The sequence below is a fragment of the Tupaia chinensis genome, unplaced genomic scaffold (genome assembly GCF_000334495.1).
Source record: "Tupaia chinensis unplaced genomic scaffold, TupChi_1.0 Scaffold000330_1, whole genome shotgun sequence".
Lineage (NCBI taxonomy): Eukaryota > Metazoa > Chordata > Mammalia > Scandentia > Tupaiidae > Tupaia > Tupaia belangeri.
In genome coordinates this window covers 362,568-374,634 of record NW_006159824.1, presented here as the reverse complement: position 1 = coordinate 374,634, position 12,067 = coordinate 362,568, and the positions used below count along the sequence as shown (strand labels likewise).

Here is a 12,067-nt window from a genome sequence, read left to right as displayed (position 1 = left end):
AATAAATAATTATTTAAGAAGTATATTGTAACCGAAAACCCCTACATTTGCACGAGGTAACGTTTTCAGTGGTTCTATGCAATATTATTTATAATAGAAAAACATTAAAATCTGAATATCCGTCGGTAAGGAAATGTTAAATTAGAAGTCACAAAAGAAGCTGAGGCAGTGGGATGGGGCGAGGGCTTCGGTGGGCCAGCAGGGGACGCAGGGAACCTCCGCGGGTCGCGTCCGCGCTCCCGGCCCGCCCGATGTGCAGGGGGAGGAGTACTGGGCAGGGTGCTGGGCGGGACCTCTGGGTGGAGGTTCTCGAGGGCACAGGGCTCCTTCCTGAGCCCGAGGCAGGAGGACTCAGTCCGCGAACCCGCTGCCGGGCGCCGCAACCACCCTCCTCGGTCCGGCTCGCAGCTGAGCCCCGCCTCCCAGCCCGCCGCCGCCTCGACCGCAGCCGCCCTCCCGGACTCCGGCGACCTCAGCCATGGGCGAGTACCGAGTGCGTGTAGCCACCGGCTCTTTCCTGGGCTCGGGGACCTGGGACAACGTGTCAGTGAGCCTGGTGGGATCCGAAGGGGAGAGCCCGGCCCTGCGGCTGGACAACTTCGGGAAGGACTTCCAGCGGGGCGCGGTGAGTGTCCCCGCCGCCCGGCCCGGCCCCCTCCCCTGCTCCCCGCGCAGCCCACTCGAGCCTTCTCTCCCCGCCACCGCCTCCAGGAGGAGGACTTCGAGGTGACGCTCCCCCAGGACGTGGGCCCGGTGCTGCTGCTGCGCGTGCACAAGGCGCCCCTGACCCTGCCCTGCCCGATCGGGACCCTGCCCTCGGACGCCTGGTTCTGCCGCTGGCTCCAGCTCACCCCGCCGTCGGACGGCCCCCTCCCGCTTCCCAGTGGCTGGAGGGGACCGGGAGCCTGGTGCTGCGGGAAGGGGCAGGTGAGCAGGAGGGGGAGCGCTGGGGACACGGGAGGAGGACAGAGACTGGTGTTGGGGAAAGGGCCAGGGCGTGGAGTTGGGCCGGTGAGACCTGGTAGGGGGACCGGCAGAGGAGGGGAGAACAGCCGGCGGGAAAGAGGAGGTGGAAAGTTTGGGAGAAACCACATTTGAGGAGCGCTGGTGTTGGATCAGCGGGCAGGGAGGAAGGACGGGTGCCCTCAAGACGATCAGATTGGGGCGCTGAGGCGGGAGGCCAGTGGCTGTTGGAAAGAGAACCGGGACCGTGAAGAGGTGGCCTGCGGGGCAGGAGACTGCAGTCCAGCATGGGAGGAGGGTATGGTCATGGACCCCTCTTTCTCTTCCCACCAACTCTGCTCTGTGGCCCCCTCTGCCCTCTGCTGCTGAGCCGGTGTCAATGCCTGGAAGGGGCAGACTCCAGGCGTGGCTGGGTCTTCTCTTCCACTCCGTGGAAGGCAGAGTGGTGGCAGGGGCTTCTCTGTCCCCGGGAGAAGGACAGATCAAGAGGCCTGTGATGGCCAACATTCCAGTTCAGAGATGTCCCTACCCAGGTCTCAGGAGAGGAGGGGACGGGGGTGGGGTGGTGAGGGGTAGGGACAGGTCCTCCTCTCATGCCTTCCCTCCCCCAGCCAAAGTCATCTGGCAAGACAGTCACCCTCTGCTGTGTGCCCAGCGCCAGGCGGAGATTCAGGAGAGGCAGCAGAAATACCGGTGAGCTGCTCAGAGGGGCCTGCTCTGGGTGTCCTCGGTGCCCCCAACTCTTGCACCACCTGCCCTGTGTTCTGGGACAAAGGGTCTCCCTTGCTCCAACCTTCTGAACTCTAAGAACAGCATACCCCACCCCCTGAGTTCTGGCATATACCCCTCCTCAGCTCCCCGTCCCAAAGACTTCCCAGCACAACCAGGCTTAGGGACCCAGTTACCCCTCCCACTCCCCAAAGTGGGGTCCCTCCCTCAGCAGCTCACTCCCATCTCCATCTCTGCCCAGGTGGAGCGAGTATTTCCCTGGGATTCCTCGCTGCCTGGATGCCGAAAATCTCAAGGACCTCGATCCCAATCTGCGCTATTCAGTCACCAAAGATGTCAACCAGAAATTCCACTTTGCTTCCCCGTGAGCCTGCCGGACCCCCACCAGAAATCCGCCTCGCTGCCCCTGGGCTCCCTCCACAGCCCGTGCTCTCATGCCTTCCCTCCCCCAGCCAAAGTCATCTGGCAAGACAGTCACCCTCTGCTGTGTGCCCAGCGCCAGGCGGAGATTCAGGAGAGGCAGCAGAAATACCGGTGAGCTGCTCAGAGGGGCCTGCGCTGGGTGTCCTCGGCGCCCCCAACTCTTGCACCACCTGCCCTGTGTTCTGGGACAAAGGGTCTCCCTTGCTCCAACCTTCTGAACTCTAAGAACAGCATACCCCACCCCCTGAGTTCTGGCATATACCCCTCCTCAGCTCCCCGTCCCAAAGACTTCCCAGCACAACCAGGCTTAGGGACCCAGTTACCCCTCCCACTCCCCAAAGTGGGGTCCCTCCCTCAGCAGCTCACTCCCATCTCCATCTCTGCCCAGGTGGAGCGAGTATTTCCCTGGGATTCCTCGCTGCCTGGATGCCGAAAATCTCAAGGACCTCGATCCCAATCTGCGCTATTCAGTCACCAAAGATGTCAACCAGAAATTCCACTTTGCTTCCCCGTGAGCCTGCCGGACCCCCACCAGAAATCCGCCTCGCTGCCCCTGGGCTCCCTCCACAGCCCCTGTCTTTCTGTCTTCCTGCAGGAGCATTGTCCTGAAGCTGAAGGGATTGCTCGACAGTGAGCGGCCCTGGCAAAGCCTGGAGGAGATCCAGCGAACCTTCGTCTTCCCCAAATCGCAGGTGTCAGGTCTGCAGTGTGAGGCAGGGTGGCGCTGTGTTAGGGCCGAGGGTCCTCAGTGATCAGCTAGTGGGGCTGAGAACCAGAGAGCCAGAACTGGAACGTTCTGGAAATCACAGGACTTGGCCTGCACTGCCACCTGCTCTGTCCTTCTCAGAACCTTACTTCTGCCCCGAGATGGCACACTTCTGTCACCCAAGGCTGCCAGGGGAGGGTGGCTTCTATGTCTGAGGAACAGGTGGCAGAAGCAGAGGGCCGACCAGATGATGCCTTGCTCCACATGTCCTCCCCGTGGTGGGCTAAGGCCCACTGTCCACTGTTCACCCAGCCATTCTCGCCTACCTGAGCGTTCGCAAGTTCTACTTCTTTGTCACCGCAGGCCAGGCGGGGTTACAAACCCTTCCTGCCCTCTCTGGGTGCCTGAAGTCTGTCCTGTAGCAAGCTTCTCTCCTAAAACTGGTGAACTCCAGCAAGGGCCGTGGGGTCTACAGGTCATCCCCTTCCTCCAACTCCATACCCGCGTCTTCACTGTCTCCAGCACTGAGCCACTCTGAATAATTGCAACCCCTGTCCCATGATGATCCTCAGCAAATGAGGAAAAATCATCCCAAGCAAAAAGACTTTCTCCTGAGGGCCAGCAGGTGGTATAGTGGTTAGGGCGCAGGACTCTCACATGGATGACCATGGTTTGAGTCCCAGACCTAGCAGCTAGCTTTCTCACTCTCTCTCTCTCTCTCTCTCTTTCTCCTTCTCTGTCTCTCTCTGGGGTGCTCACATGCCCTATAGTAAATTTAAATGGTAATCATAATAATAATAGCAAACAAAATCAAATAAATAATTCTAAAAAAAAAAATAAATACAATTGGCTACTCAGTTGGGGCCTTGGTATAGAAGGCAAGGAGGGGTGGGGGTGAGAACCAGACTAAGTTAGACTGTGCATATCCCCGCTGGGCTATCCTCGTCCCGCCGGGTTCAGACTACACAGGCTGAACATGGTTCAAGAAGCCCGGCACGGCGCTCTGGCCCACCGTGGTATAAACTCTTTGTGATGATCACACTGGTCGAACAGTTGTCCAGGCTATCTTCTGGCAAAGTTGCTGGAGGATGGGACATGGGATGGTGAGTTCCAACAGGGAAGTGGAGGGACCCCGGGAGCCAGCCCCAGCTCAGGAAGGAAGGTCTGTGCTGGGGGCCAGCATTCTTCAGCCTTCCCTTTTGTTCTTTTTCTTTCCCTCCCTCCCTTCCTTCCTTCATTTTCTTCTCTTCTTCTTTTCTTTCTTTTTCTCTTTCTTCTTTTCTTCTTTTCTCTTTTCTTTTCTTTTCCTCTTTCTTTTCTTTCTTGTTTAGAGGCGAGAACGCTATGGTGTGCAAGCACTCACTGGAGAGACAGAGACAGAAAGCGAGAACTCATCCCCCGGGAGGGCGGCCACGCTGCAATCCCTTGTCCTCCATTCTTCTCTCGGGAGTTTGGGCACTCACACACGCCCAAGTCTAGGATCCGTGGGAGTCCAGTGACGTAACCATTATGCCGCCCGCTGGTCCTCTTTCTTTCTCTTTTCTTCATTTTCTTTCACTTTCTCTGATCCTTCTCTCATGTTAGATGCTGTCTCGGTGCACACATCAGAGCTCCTTATGCTTCTCCCCAAACTGGGGTGTGGGTTGAGGTGGGGAGTCCAGGAGACTCCTCAGGCAGAGCCTAAACCTCGAATCCCTCGTTGTCTGGGAAGCCACTTGCTAGTAATCCAGTTGTGGTAGGAGGAGGGGAACCCAGTCTACCCACCAGCACCAGACCATGGCCACTCGGAGTAGGTGGAGGTGGGGAAGAGGTAGGGATCAGGCTGACCCAGTCCCCGTGTCCCCACCCTGCAGAATACGTGTTCCAGCACTGGCAGGAGGACGCCTTCTTTGCCTCCCAGTTCCTGACTGGCCTCAACCCCGTCCTGATCCGCCGCTGTCATCGCCTCCCAGAGAACTTTCCAGTCACTGATGCCATGGTGGCCCCAGTGCTGGGCCCTGGGACCAGTCTGCAGGCTGAGCTGGAGGTGAGGGGCGCAGGGCTCCAGGCTCTCATCCCTTCCCTCCCCTGATGGTGCCTTCAGGAGCTCAGATTCCCAGTCCCCCAGTGTCCTAGTTCCCCCATCCACCCTGTCTCTTCCAGGCAGCCCTGGTCACCCCCACCCCTCCTTGCCTTCTAGCCTCATTGCTCAGCTCCTCTGAGTCAGAGACTTCTCACCATCACCTGGGGATGGAGGCGATGGAGGAGGTGGGAGGAGGAGAGAGCAGGGTTGTGGCATGACCATCACCCCTGGAGGGTGAGGGTGAGGGTGAGGGCTGGTGGGGGCAGGGCTGAGGGGGGAGTGCTCTCCCTGGTACTTTGCCAGGCTGTGTGTATGGGCAGGACCCTACAGCTCAGGACCCTTGGCAATGTGTCACTTGTCACGGTTACTGAGGATACAGCTGATCAGCTGAATGCTCCCCCTAGCTGCCAGCTCTCCCCTCTCTGTCCCCAGCTCCATGAAGGTCCCCCCACACTGTAAGACACCAACCTCGGGCAGGCCTTGCTCTCACTGCCACTGGGACCCGGCCACAGCAGACAGGGGAGGAGGGTGTCTTTCTCTGGAGCCAGAAGGTGGCTCTGGGCTGGAACACTCCTTCAGCTCCAGTTCCATTAAGTAGGTTCAGAGGAACTCCCCCAGGTGTCCCAGGACTGTACAGTGCTGTCCCTCCCTCAGCCCTCCTCCTCCTCCTCTTCTCCCCTAGAGGGGCTCTCTGTACCTGGTGGACCACGCCATCCTCTCGGGCCTCTGCCCCAGCACCATTAATGGGAGGCCCCAGTTCGTGGCTGCGCCCCTGACACTGCTGCACCAGCTCCCCAGCGGCGGGCCCCTGCGGCCTCTCGCCATCCAGGTCGGTAAGGCAGGGCCGCAGGGCGGGCTGTGGGAGCAGGACAGCGCCCATCCTCAGACAACACCGCCTCCTCCCAGCGCACTGTGCTAAACCGGCACGGCTCTCCTTAGACTCTTCCTCTAGTTTTTCTGCTATGTCCTCTTTAACTTCCATCTTTTTTCCTTTTTAGATTTTTGCTATAGGGCACATGTGAGAGAGAAAGACAGACAAACAGAAAACATAGACAAGAAAGCGAGAAAGCCCTCCCTTGGGGGTGGAGGGGACGGCCACACTGCAATCCCCTCTTTTCCACTACCCTCCAGGCACACCCACATCCAGCTGAGTTTCAAGCCACAGGGTCAGGACTCAAACCACAGTCTATGTGGGAGATATCCCTCCCCTCCTTCCAGTCTCCACCCCACACAACCGGGGATCCGCATGTCTGGTAAAAAGGAGCCCGCCAAATTTGCCAAGGAGGCCTTGGGTCACCTCACCTCTCAGAATTGTTTAAAAGTTATTTAATTAATTTATATTTCATTTGCTATACGGTACATGCACTCACCAGAGAGAGAGACAGAGAAAGAGAGGGAAAGTGAGAAAGCAAACCTCCAGGTTCTGGGACTCGCACCACGGTCCACCATGTGGGAGTCCAGCGCTTTCACCACCATGCCACCTGCGGGTCCCACCTCTCAGAATTTTTTCACAAATTTTTATTGAAAGTCCATGAGCAAGCGAGAGAAGAAAAGTAAACTAGCACCCCGCATGTGACATAGTCATGCCACAATCCCTTCTCCTGCATTTTCCCCTTCTTTCAGGATTTTGGGCCCACATGCACATGTGCTTGGCATGTTTTTCAAGCTGCTGGGTTGGGGACTCCAGCTGCACAGTCAGCCATGTGGGATCCAGCCACCTCAACCACCAGGCCACGGGCCGGCTTGAGACATTATACTCATCAATTTCATTTTACCAACGAGGACCCCGAGTCACAGGGAGGTTCAGTCACTTTCCCAAGGTCACGCAGCTGACCCTGCGTTTGGCTTACCCCGTTCCTGCCTGATCCTTTCCCCTGTGCTCCCCTCTCCAGCTCACTCAAACTCCAGGCCCAGACAGCCCCATTTTCCTGCCCAGCGACTCCCCGGAAGACTGGCTCCTCGCCAAGACCTGGGTGCGACACTCAGAATTCCTCGTGCACGAGATGGTCACTCATCTGCTTCGGACCCACTTTGTGGCGGAGACCTTTGCTCTGTCCTTGCTGCGGCAGCTGCCCATGTGCCACCCCATCTTCAAGGTAGGAGGGCCCCCCTCCTCTCTGTGCTCAGCTGTGCAAGACCTGGGGCTGCCTTGTCTGACATCGGACGTCTGACTCTGGCTCCCCCAGCTGCTCACCCCGCATTTCCGCTACACCTTCCACGTCAACGTCCAAGCCCGCACTGGGCTCCTCGCGCCAGGGACGCTCATCGACCAGGTCAGGGCCCGGGCAGGCCGGGGGTCCTGGGGGCTGAGAGGGGGCACCGGAGGGGGCTGAGGTTCGGCCCAGAGCCTCCTGGCAGCAGAGGACTCTCTGCTCATTACAGTCAACGTCGCTGGGACGCAAGGGCTGCCTGGAGCTGATCACCAAAGGGCTGGAAGCTGTCACCTACCGCTCCCTCTGCCTGCCCCACCAGCTGGCTGACCGTGAGGTCCAGGACCTCGCCCGCTACTACTACCGAGAGGATGGGCTCCAGATCTGGGCGGCCATCGAGAGGTGAAGCTCCCCTGGGGCCTGAGGGCTCCGAGATGCCCACCCTCAGCTATCCTTCTGCTGGTTTGTTGATCGCCTTCTCCCTGCATCCTACCCGAACAGACTGCTATCTCACAGTGCCTTCTCACCTCTTCCCCGCTGCGTGATCTTGGGCAAGCCACTTAACCTCTCTGTGCCTGTTTCTTTATTTGAAAATGGATGTAATAAGACCATATAGCTTGGGGGAACCAGGAGTTAGCGTAATGGCTATGTCGCTGGACTCTCACGTAGTGGACTGCGGTTCGAGTCCCAGACCCGGTGGCTTAAACTCACGCCGGGCGCATGTGCGTGTGTGCCCAAGATCCCGAGAGGAGAATGGAGGAGAAGGGATTACAACGTGGCCATCCCCCCTGGGGGGTGATTTCTCACTTTCTAGCTCTCTGTCTCTCTCTGTCTCTCTCTGGCAAGCGCACGCGCCCTATAGAAAAAAATCTCTCCAAAAAAAATATATAGAGCATATAGCTCTTAGGTTATTTCTTTTTCTTTTTCTTTTTAAAAAAACCAGGGATTTTTTAAATTATTTTATTTAACTTTATTTATCCATTTATTTATTTATTTAAATTTGACCAGAGAGGGACAGAGTGAGAGAGAGAGAGAAACTGGGAAAGCAAGCCACCAGGTTCAGGACTCGAACAAATATCAGCCATTCAGGAATCCAGAGCCCTTCACCACCATGCCACCTGCTGGCCCCTTTTTTATTTTTCTTAAATTTATTTATTTACTTCTTCCATGGAGGGGGTGGTGAGAAAAATACTCCAAACAAGATTCCTACACTTCTCCATCTCAGCCAGCCCCCTTCACACGCTCAAGATCTCGGGACCTGAACCCAGAACCCATGTAGGCCCGCTGCACCCCACCTGACCCCCTCATGGCTTATTACTAGGATAAGTGGCAAACCCCAAGAACAAACTTTAGTGAGTAGGAAATGTTCTCTGAATATAGTTATTTAATGCTATTACTCACCCCATAATATTATTATTATTCACATTATAGATAGTCACTGTCTCTAGGATTTTTTTTCTAGATCCTTCCAGTGGGAGACCTCCTTGGAATGCACCTCTGGCCTCTACTCAGCAGTCAGTTTCTCTTGGCCTCCTGTGGGTCCCTAACTTCTGCCTTTATTCTGCACAACGACCTCCCTCAGGCACTGGCATTTATGACAGAGCTGCCACTCAGGAGCGTCCAGTGACCCTGAGTCTCTTCCCACATAGAATGCCGTATTCACTGCCCCTCTGGAGTCTGCCCCCTTTCCACTTTTCCTCCTCAGCACACCCTGAGCATAGGGAGGCTGGGCACCTCAATTTCTCCCTTCTCCAAACACTGCCCCTGCTTTAAGCCCAAGTGTCTGTCTCACCTCTCCCTGGAAGTCCTCCAGGATTTCTCTTGTAGGAACGCCCATAGCGGGGTCTGCCTGTGAACATTTTTTTTTTCTTTAAATGTGCCAGAGGCTATGTGCCCTTGCCAGACACACACACACACTCACACACAGAAAGCAGCCCTCAATGGGATGTAGTCACACCACAAACCCTTTTCCATTTCTCCACTTTATTGGGGTGTGGGACATCCACATGCACCTGATGTGTTTTTCAAGTCATCAGGGTCAGGATTCGATCCCCAGGCAGCCATCTTGACTATGGCTCCCTCAACTACCAGGCCATAGGGCTGACCTTGCCAGAACCTTCTTGGCCATGTATCTACACACCCTTCCTAAGCCCTAATGTGTCTAGGGATGGATGACCCTTTGGGAGCCAGCGGGGGAAGTGGACGCACTCAGACATGGAGGGGCCTGGTGCCGAATCCTTCCCTGCCGCTTGTCTAGCTCCAAAGGCTGGGACCCAACTGCCTGTGGGACCAGCAAGCCCAGAAGGCTGGGGGAGGGGCGGGCCAGGACTGTGGCCGGTGGAAAACTCGCGCTCATCTGATGGGGACAATGGCCACCCAGCTACGACTTTGGCCAAATCTTCAGATTTAACATATGTTTAAATAGTGCTAAGTGATTCACATAAAAAGGAAACCAAGAGCCAGCAGGTGGTGTGGTGGCTAAGGCACTGGACTCCCACATGGCCAATCGCAGTTTGAGTCCTGAACCTGGCAGCTGGAAAATCACACCATGGGAGCTGGCAGGCGGCGTGGGGGGTAAAGCACTGGATTCCCCCATGGTCAACCACGGTTTGAGTTCCAGACCTGGACTCTTGCTTTCTTACTTTCCCTTTCTCTTTCTCTGTCTCTCTCTGGCCAAATTAAATAAATAATAATGATAATAATAAATGAAATAAAATAATTGTTTAAGAAAATCACACCAGGCATGTGTGCGTGCATGCCCAAGATCCTGGGAGGGTAATGGAGGAGGGATTATGGTGTGGCTGACCCCCATGGGGGTGATTTCTCACTTTCCTTCTCACTGTCTCTCTCTGTCTCTCTCTCTTGGGCAAGTGCACATTGCCTCATGGTAAAAATATTTTTAAAAATAATTATTTTATTTTTTCATCTATATATTTTAATTTGAACAGAGAGAGAGAGAGAGAGAAAGGGAAGGAGGGAAAGTGAGAAAGCAAGCCACCAGGTCCAGGGCTTGAACTGTGGTCGACCATGTGGGAGTGTCCAGCACCTTAACCACCATGCCACCTGCTGGTCCCAATGGCAAACAAACTTTTTTTAAAAAAAAATGCAAACCAGAAAAGCCTTGCCTACCAGTGGAAACATATCTGCAGACTAACTCTGGCCCTAAGCCCCTTGACACCCATGCAAGATGGCAGCCTCCAGGTTTGAAACTCAGTTTATGCTCTGTGTAGTTAGCCATTTTCTTTCTTTTCTTTGGAGAGGTTTTTGTTATAGGGCGCGTGTGCTTACCAGAAAGACAGAGAGAGACAGAGAGAGACAGAAAGCGAAAAATCACCCCCCAGGGGGGATGGCGACGGTGAAATCCCGCCTCCCCTCCTCTCGGGATCTTGGGTATGCATGCACACGCGCCCGGTGTGAGTTTAAGCCACCAGGTCCGGGACTCTAACCGCGGTTGACTGCGTGGGGAGTCCAGCGACATAGTCATTACGCCATCTGCTGGTCCCAGTTAGCCATTTTCTTTAGTTGGCCTCAATTTCATTTGGGGGCAGCTGATTGCAGTGGGCAGTTTGGCTCCCGGCTCTTTGTCACCATGTACTCCTGCATACCCAGCTTTGTGACCGATATTGTCAACATCTACTACCCGGATGATGGCTCAGTGAGCAGGGACTCGGAGCTCCAGGCCTGGGTCAGAGAGATCTTCCAGGAGGGATTTCTAGGACGCACAAGCTCAGGTGACGTGTTTATCCCTGTCACCCACCCTCCAGACTCTCTAACCCAAGGCAGCGGCCCCTGGGTCTGAGCGCTGCTCTCTCCATACTGCTCCAATCCAGGAGTCCCCTCCACCCTGGACAGCTGTGCTGGCCTCATCCAGTACCTCACCATGATCATCTTCACCTGCTCCGCCCAACATGCTGCTGTCAACAGCGGCCAGGTGAGGGGATGCCACACGTGGAGGGACAACCAGGGTTACAGGAGGGGTGGACCTAGCAGGAGTACTGGCAGCTCTGTGCTTACTGATTGGGGGGGTCAGTTTGACTTCAGTGCCTGGATGCCCAACGTTCCCACCACCATGCGGCTGCCCCCGCCCACCACCAAAGGCCAGGCAGACCTGCTGGCCTACCTCCCTGAGGTCAATGCCACGTGCCACGCCCTCGTGCTCTTCTGGGGCGTCAGCAGTGAAACCAAGGACACTGTAAGCAAGCCCTGAGGGGGGCGGGGCTTCAGGTTCTAAGAGAGTAAGAGGAAGGGAGCCTGGAGCCAATGGGGAACTGGAGGATCTACTTGGCAGGCTGGGTCCCTGGTTGGTCAGGGCTGGAGTGACTAGATTGCAGGCGGGCGTGGTGCAGGTGGCCGGGATTCCTAGTGGATGGAGCTTAGGGTGGCCTGGGTTCTTTTTAGCCCCGGGGTCTTCCGCCTACTTGTGCGCTGGCAGGCTGGCGGTCGGTTTCCGGTGGTCTGGGTCCCCTAGATGGGCGGAGCTTGGGTAGATTAAGTCCCCAGGTAGGAGTATTTAAGGTGGACCGAACCCGCTGGAAGTTGAAAGACGGGCCGCAGTCCCAGCCTTTCTCTCCTGCCGTCCCAGCGGCGCCTGGGCACCTACCCCGACGAGCACTTCACCGAGGAGGCCCCGCGGCGGGGCGTCGCCGCCTTCCAGAGCCGCTTGGCCCAAATCTCGAGCGCCATCCAGGAGCGGAACCGGGACCTGGCGCTGCCCTACCCGTACCTGGACCCCGCCGTCGTGGAGAACAGCATCGCCGTGTGAGGCGGCGCGCCCCGCCACCCGCGCCCCCATAAATGGCCGCGCGCCCACAGACCCCGCCGCAGTGTGTGGAGCGTGTTGTTTTGTTTTGTGTTTTTGTTATTTTTTGAAAACAAGAGCGCACAGGGCAGGGAGGGAGAGGCGAGGCGGAAAGGGCCGCCCTAGATGGAAATGCTGTTCTCGATCATCACCGGGTCTAGGTAGTAGTAGGGGATGGGCAGGCACTTGTTGCGCTGGCGGATGTCGTGCGAGATCTGCGCCAGGCGCTGGCGGAA

At 56.4% G+C, this 12,067-nt stretch overlaps 2 protein-coding genes across 2 annotated transcripts in view; one reads left to right on the top strand and one right to left on the bottom strand.

The window, feature by feature from the left end:
* The first annotated feature begins 370 nt into the window (after positions 1–370).
* LOC102494778 (arachidonate 8S-lipoxygenase-like) lies at positions 371–11,846 on the top strand. The gene is given in 15 exon segments (XM_006151760.3): positions 371–625; positions 712–868; positions 871–927; positions 1,575–1,656; positions 1,934–2,056; positions 2,711–2,814; positions 4,675–4,847; positions 5,566–5,712; positions 6,776–6,979; positions 7,070–7,156; positions 7,266–7,435; positions 10,643–10,764; positions 10,864–10,964; positions 11,064–11,225; positions 11,616–11,846. Coding segments are annotated over 15 exon segments (2,016 nt in total). The 5' UTR covers positions 371–478; the 3' UTR covers positions 11,796–11,846.
* A 13-nt stretch (positions 11,847–11,859) lies between these two features.
* The window catches only part of ALOX12B (arachidonate 12-lipoxygenase, 12R type), a 14,834-nt gene continuing 14,626 nt past the window's right edge, over positions 11,860–12,067 (bottom strand). The window contains exon 16 of the mRNA XM_006151759.3: positions 11,860–12,067. This exon is cut by the window's right edge and continues 1 nt beyond it. Within this exon, the coding sequence (XP_006151821.1) occupies positions 11,954–12,067 (114 nt within the window). The 3' untranslated portion in view covers positions 11,860–11,953.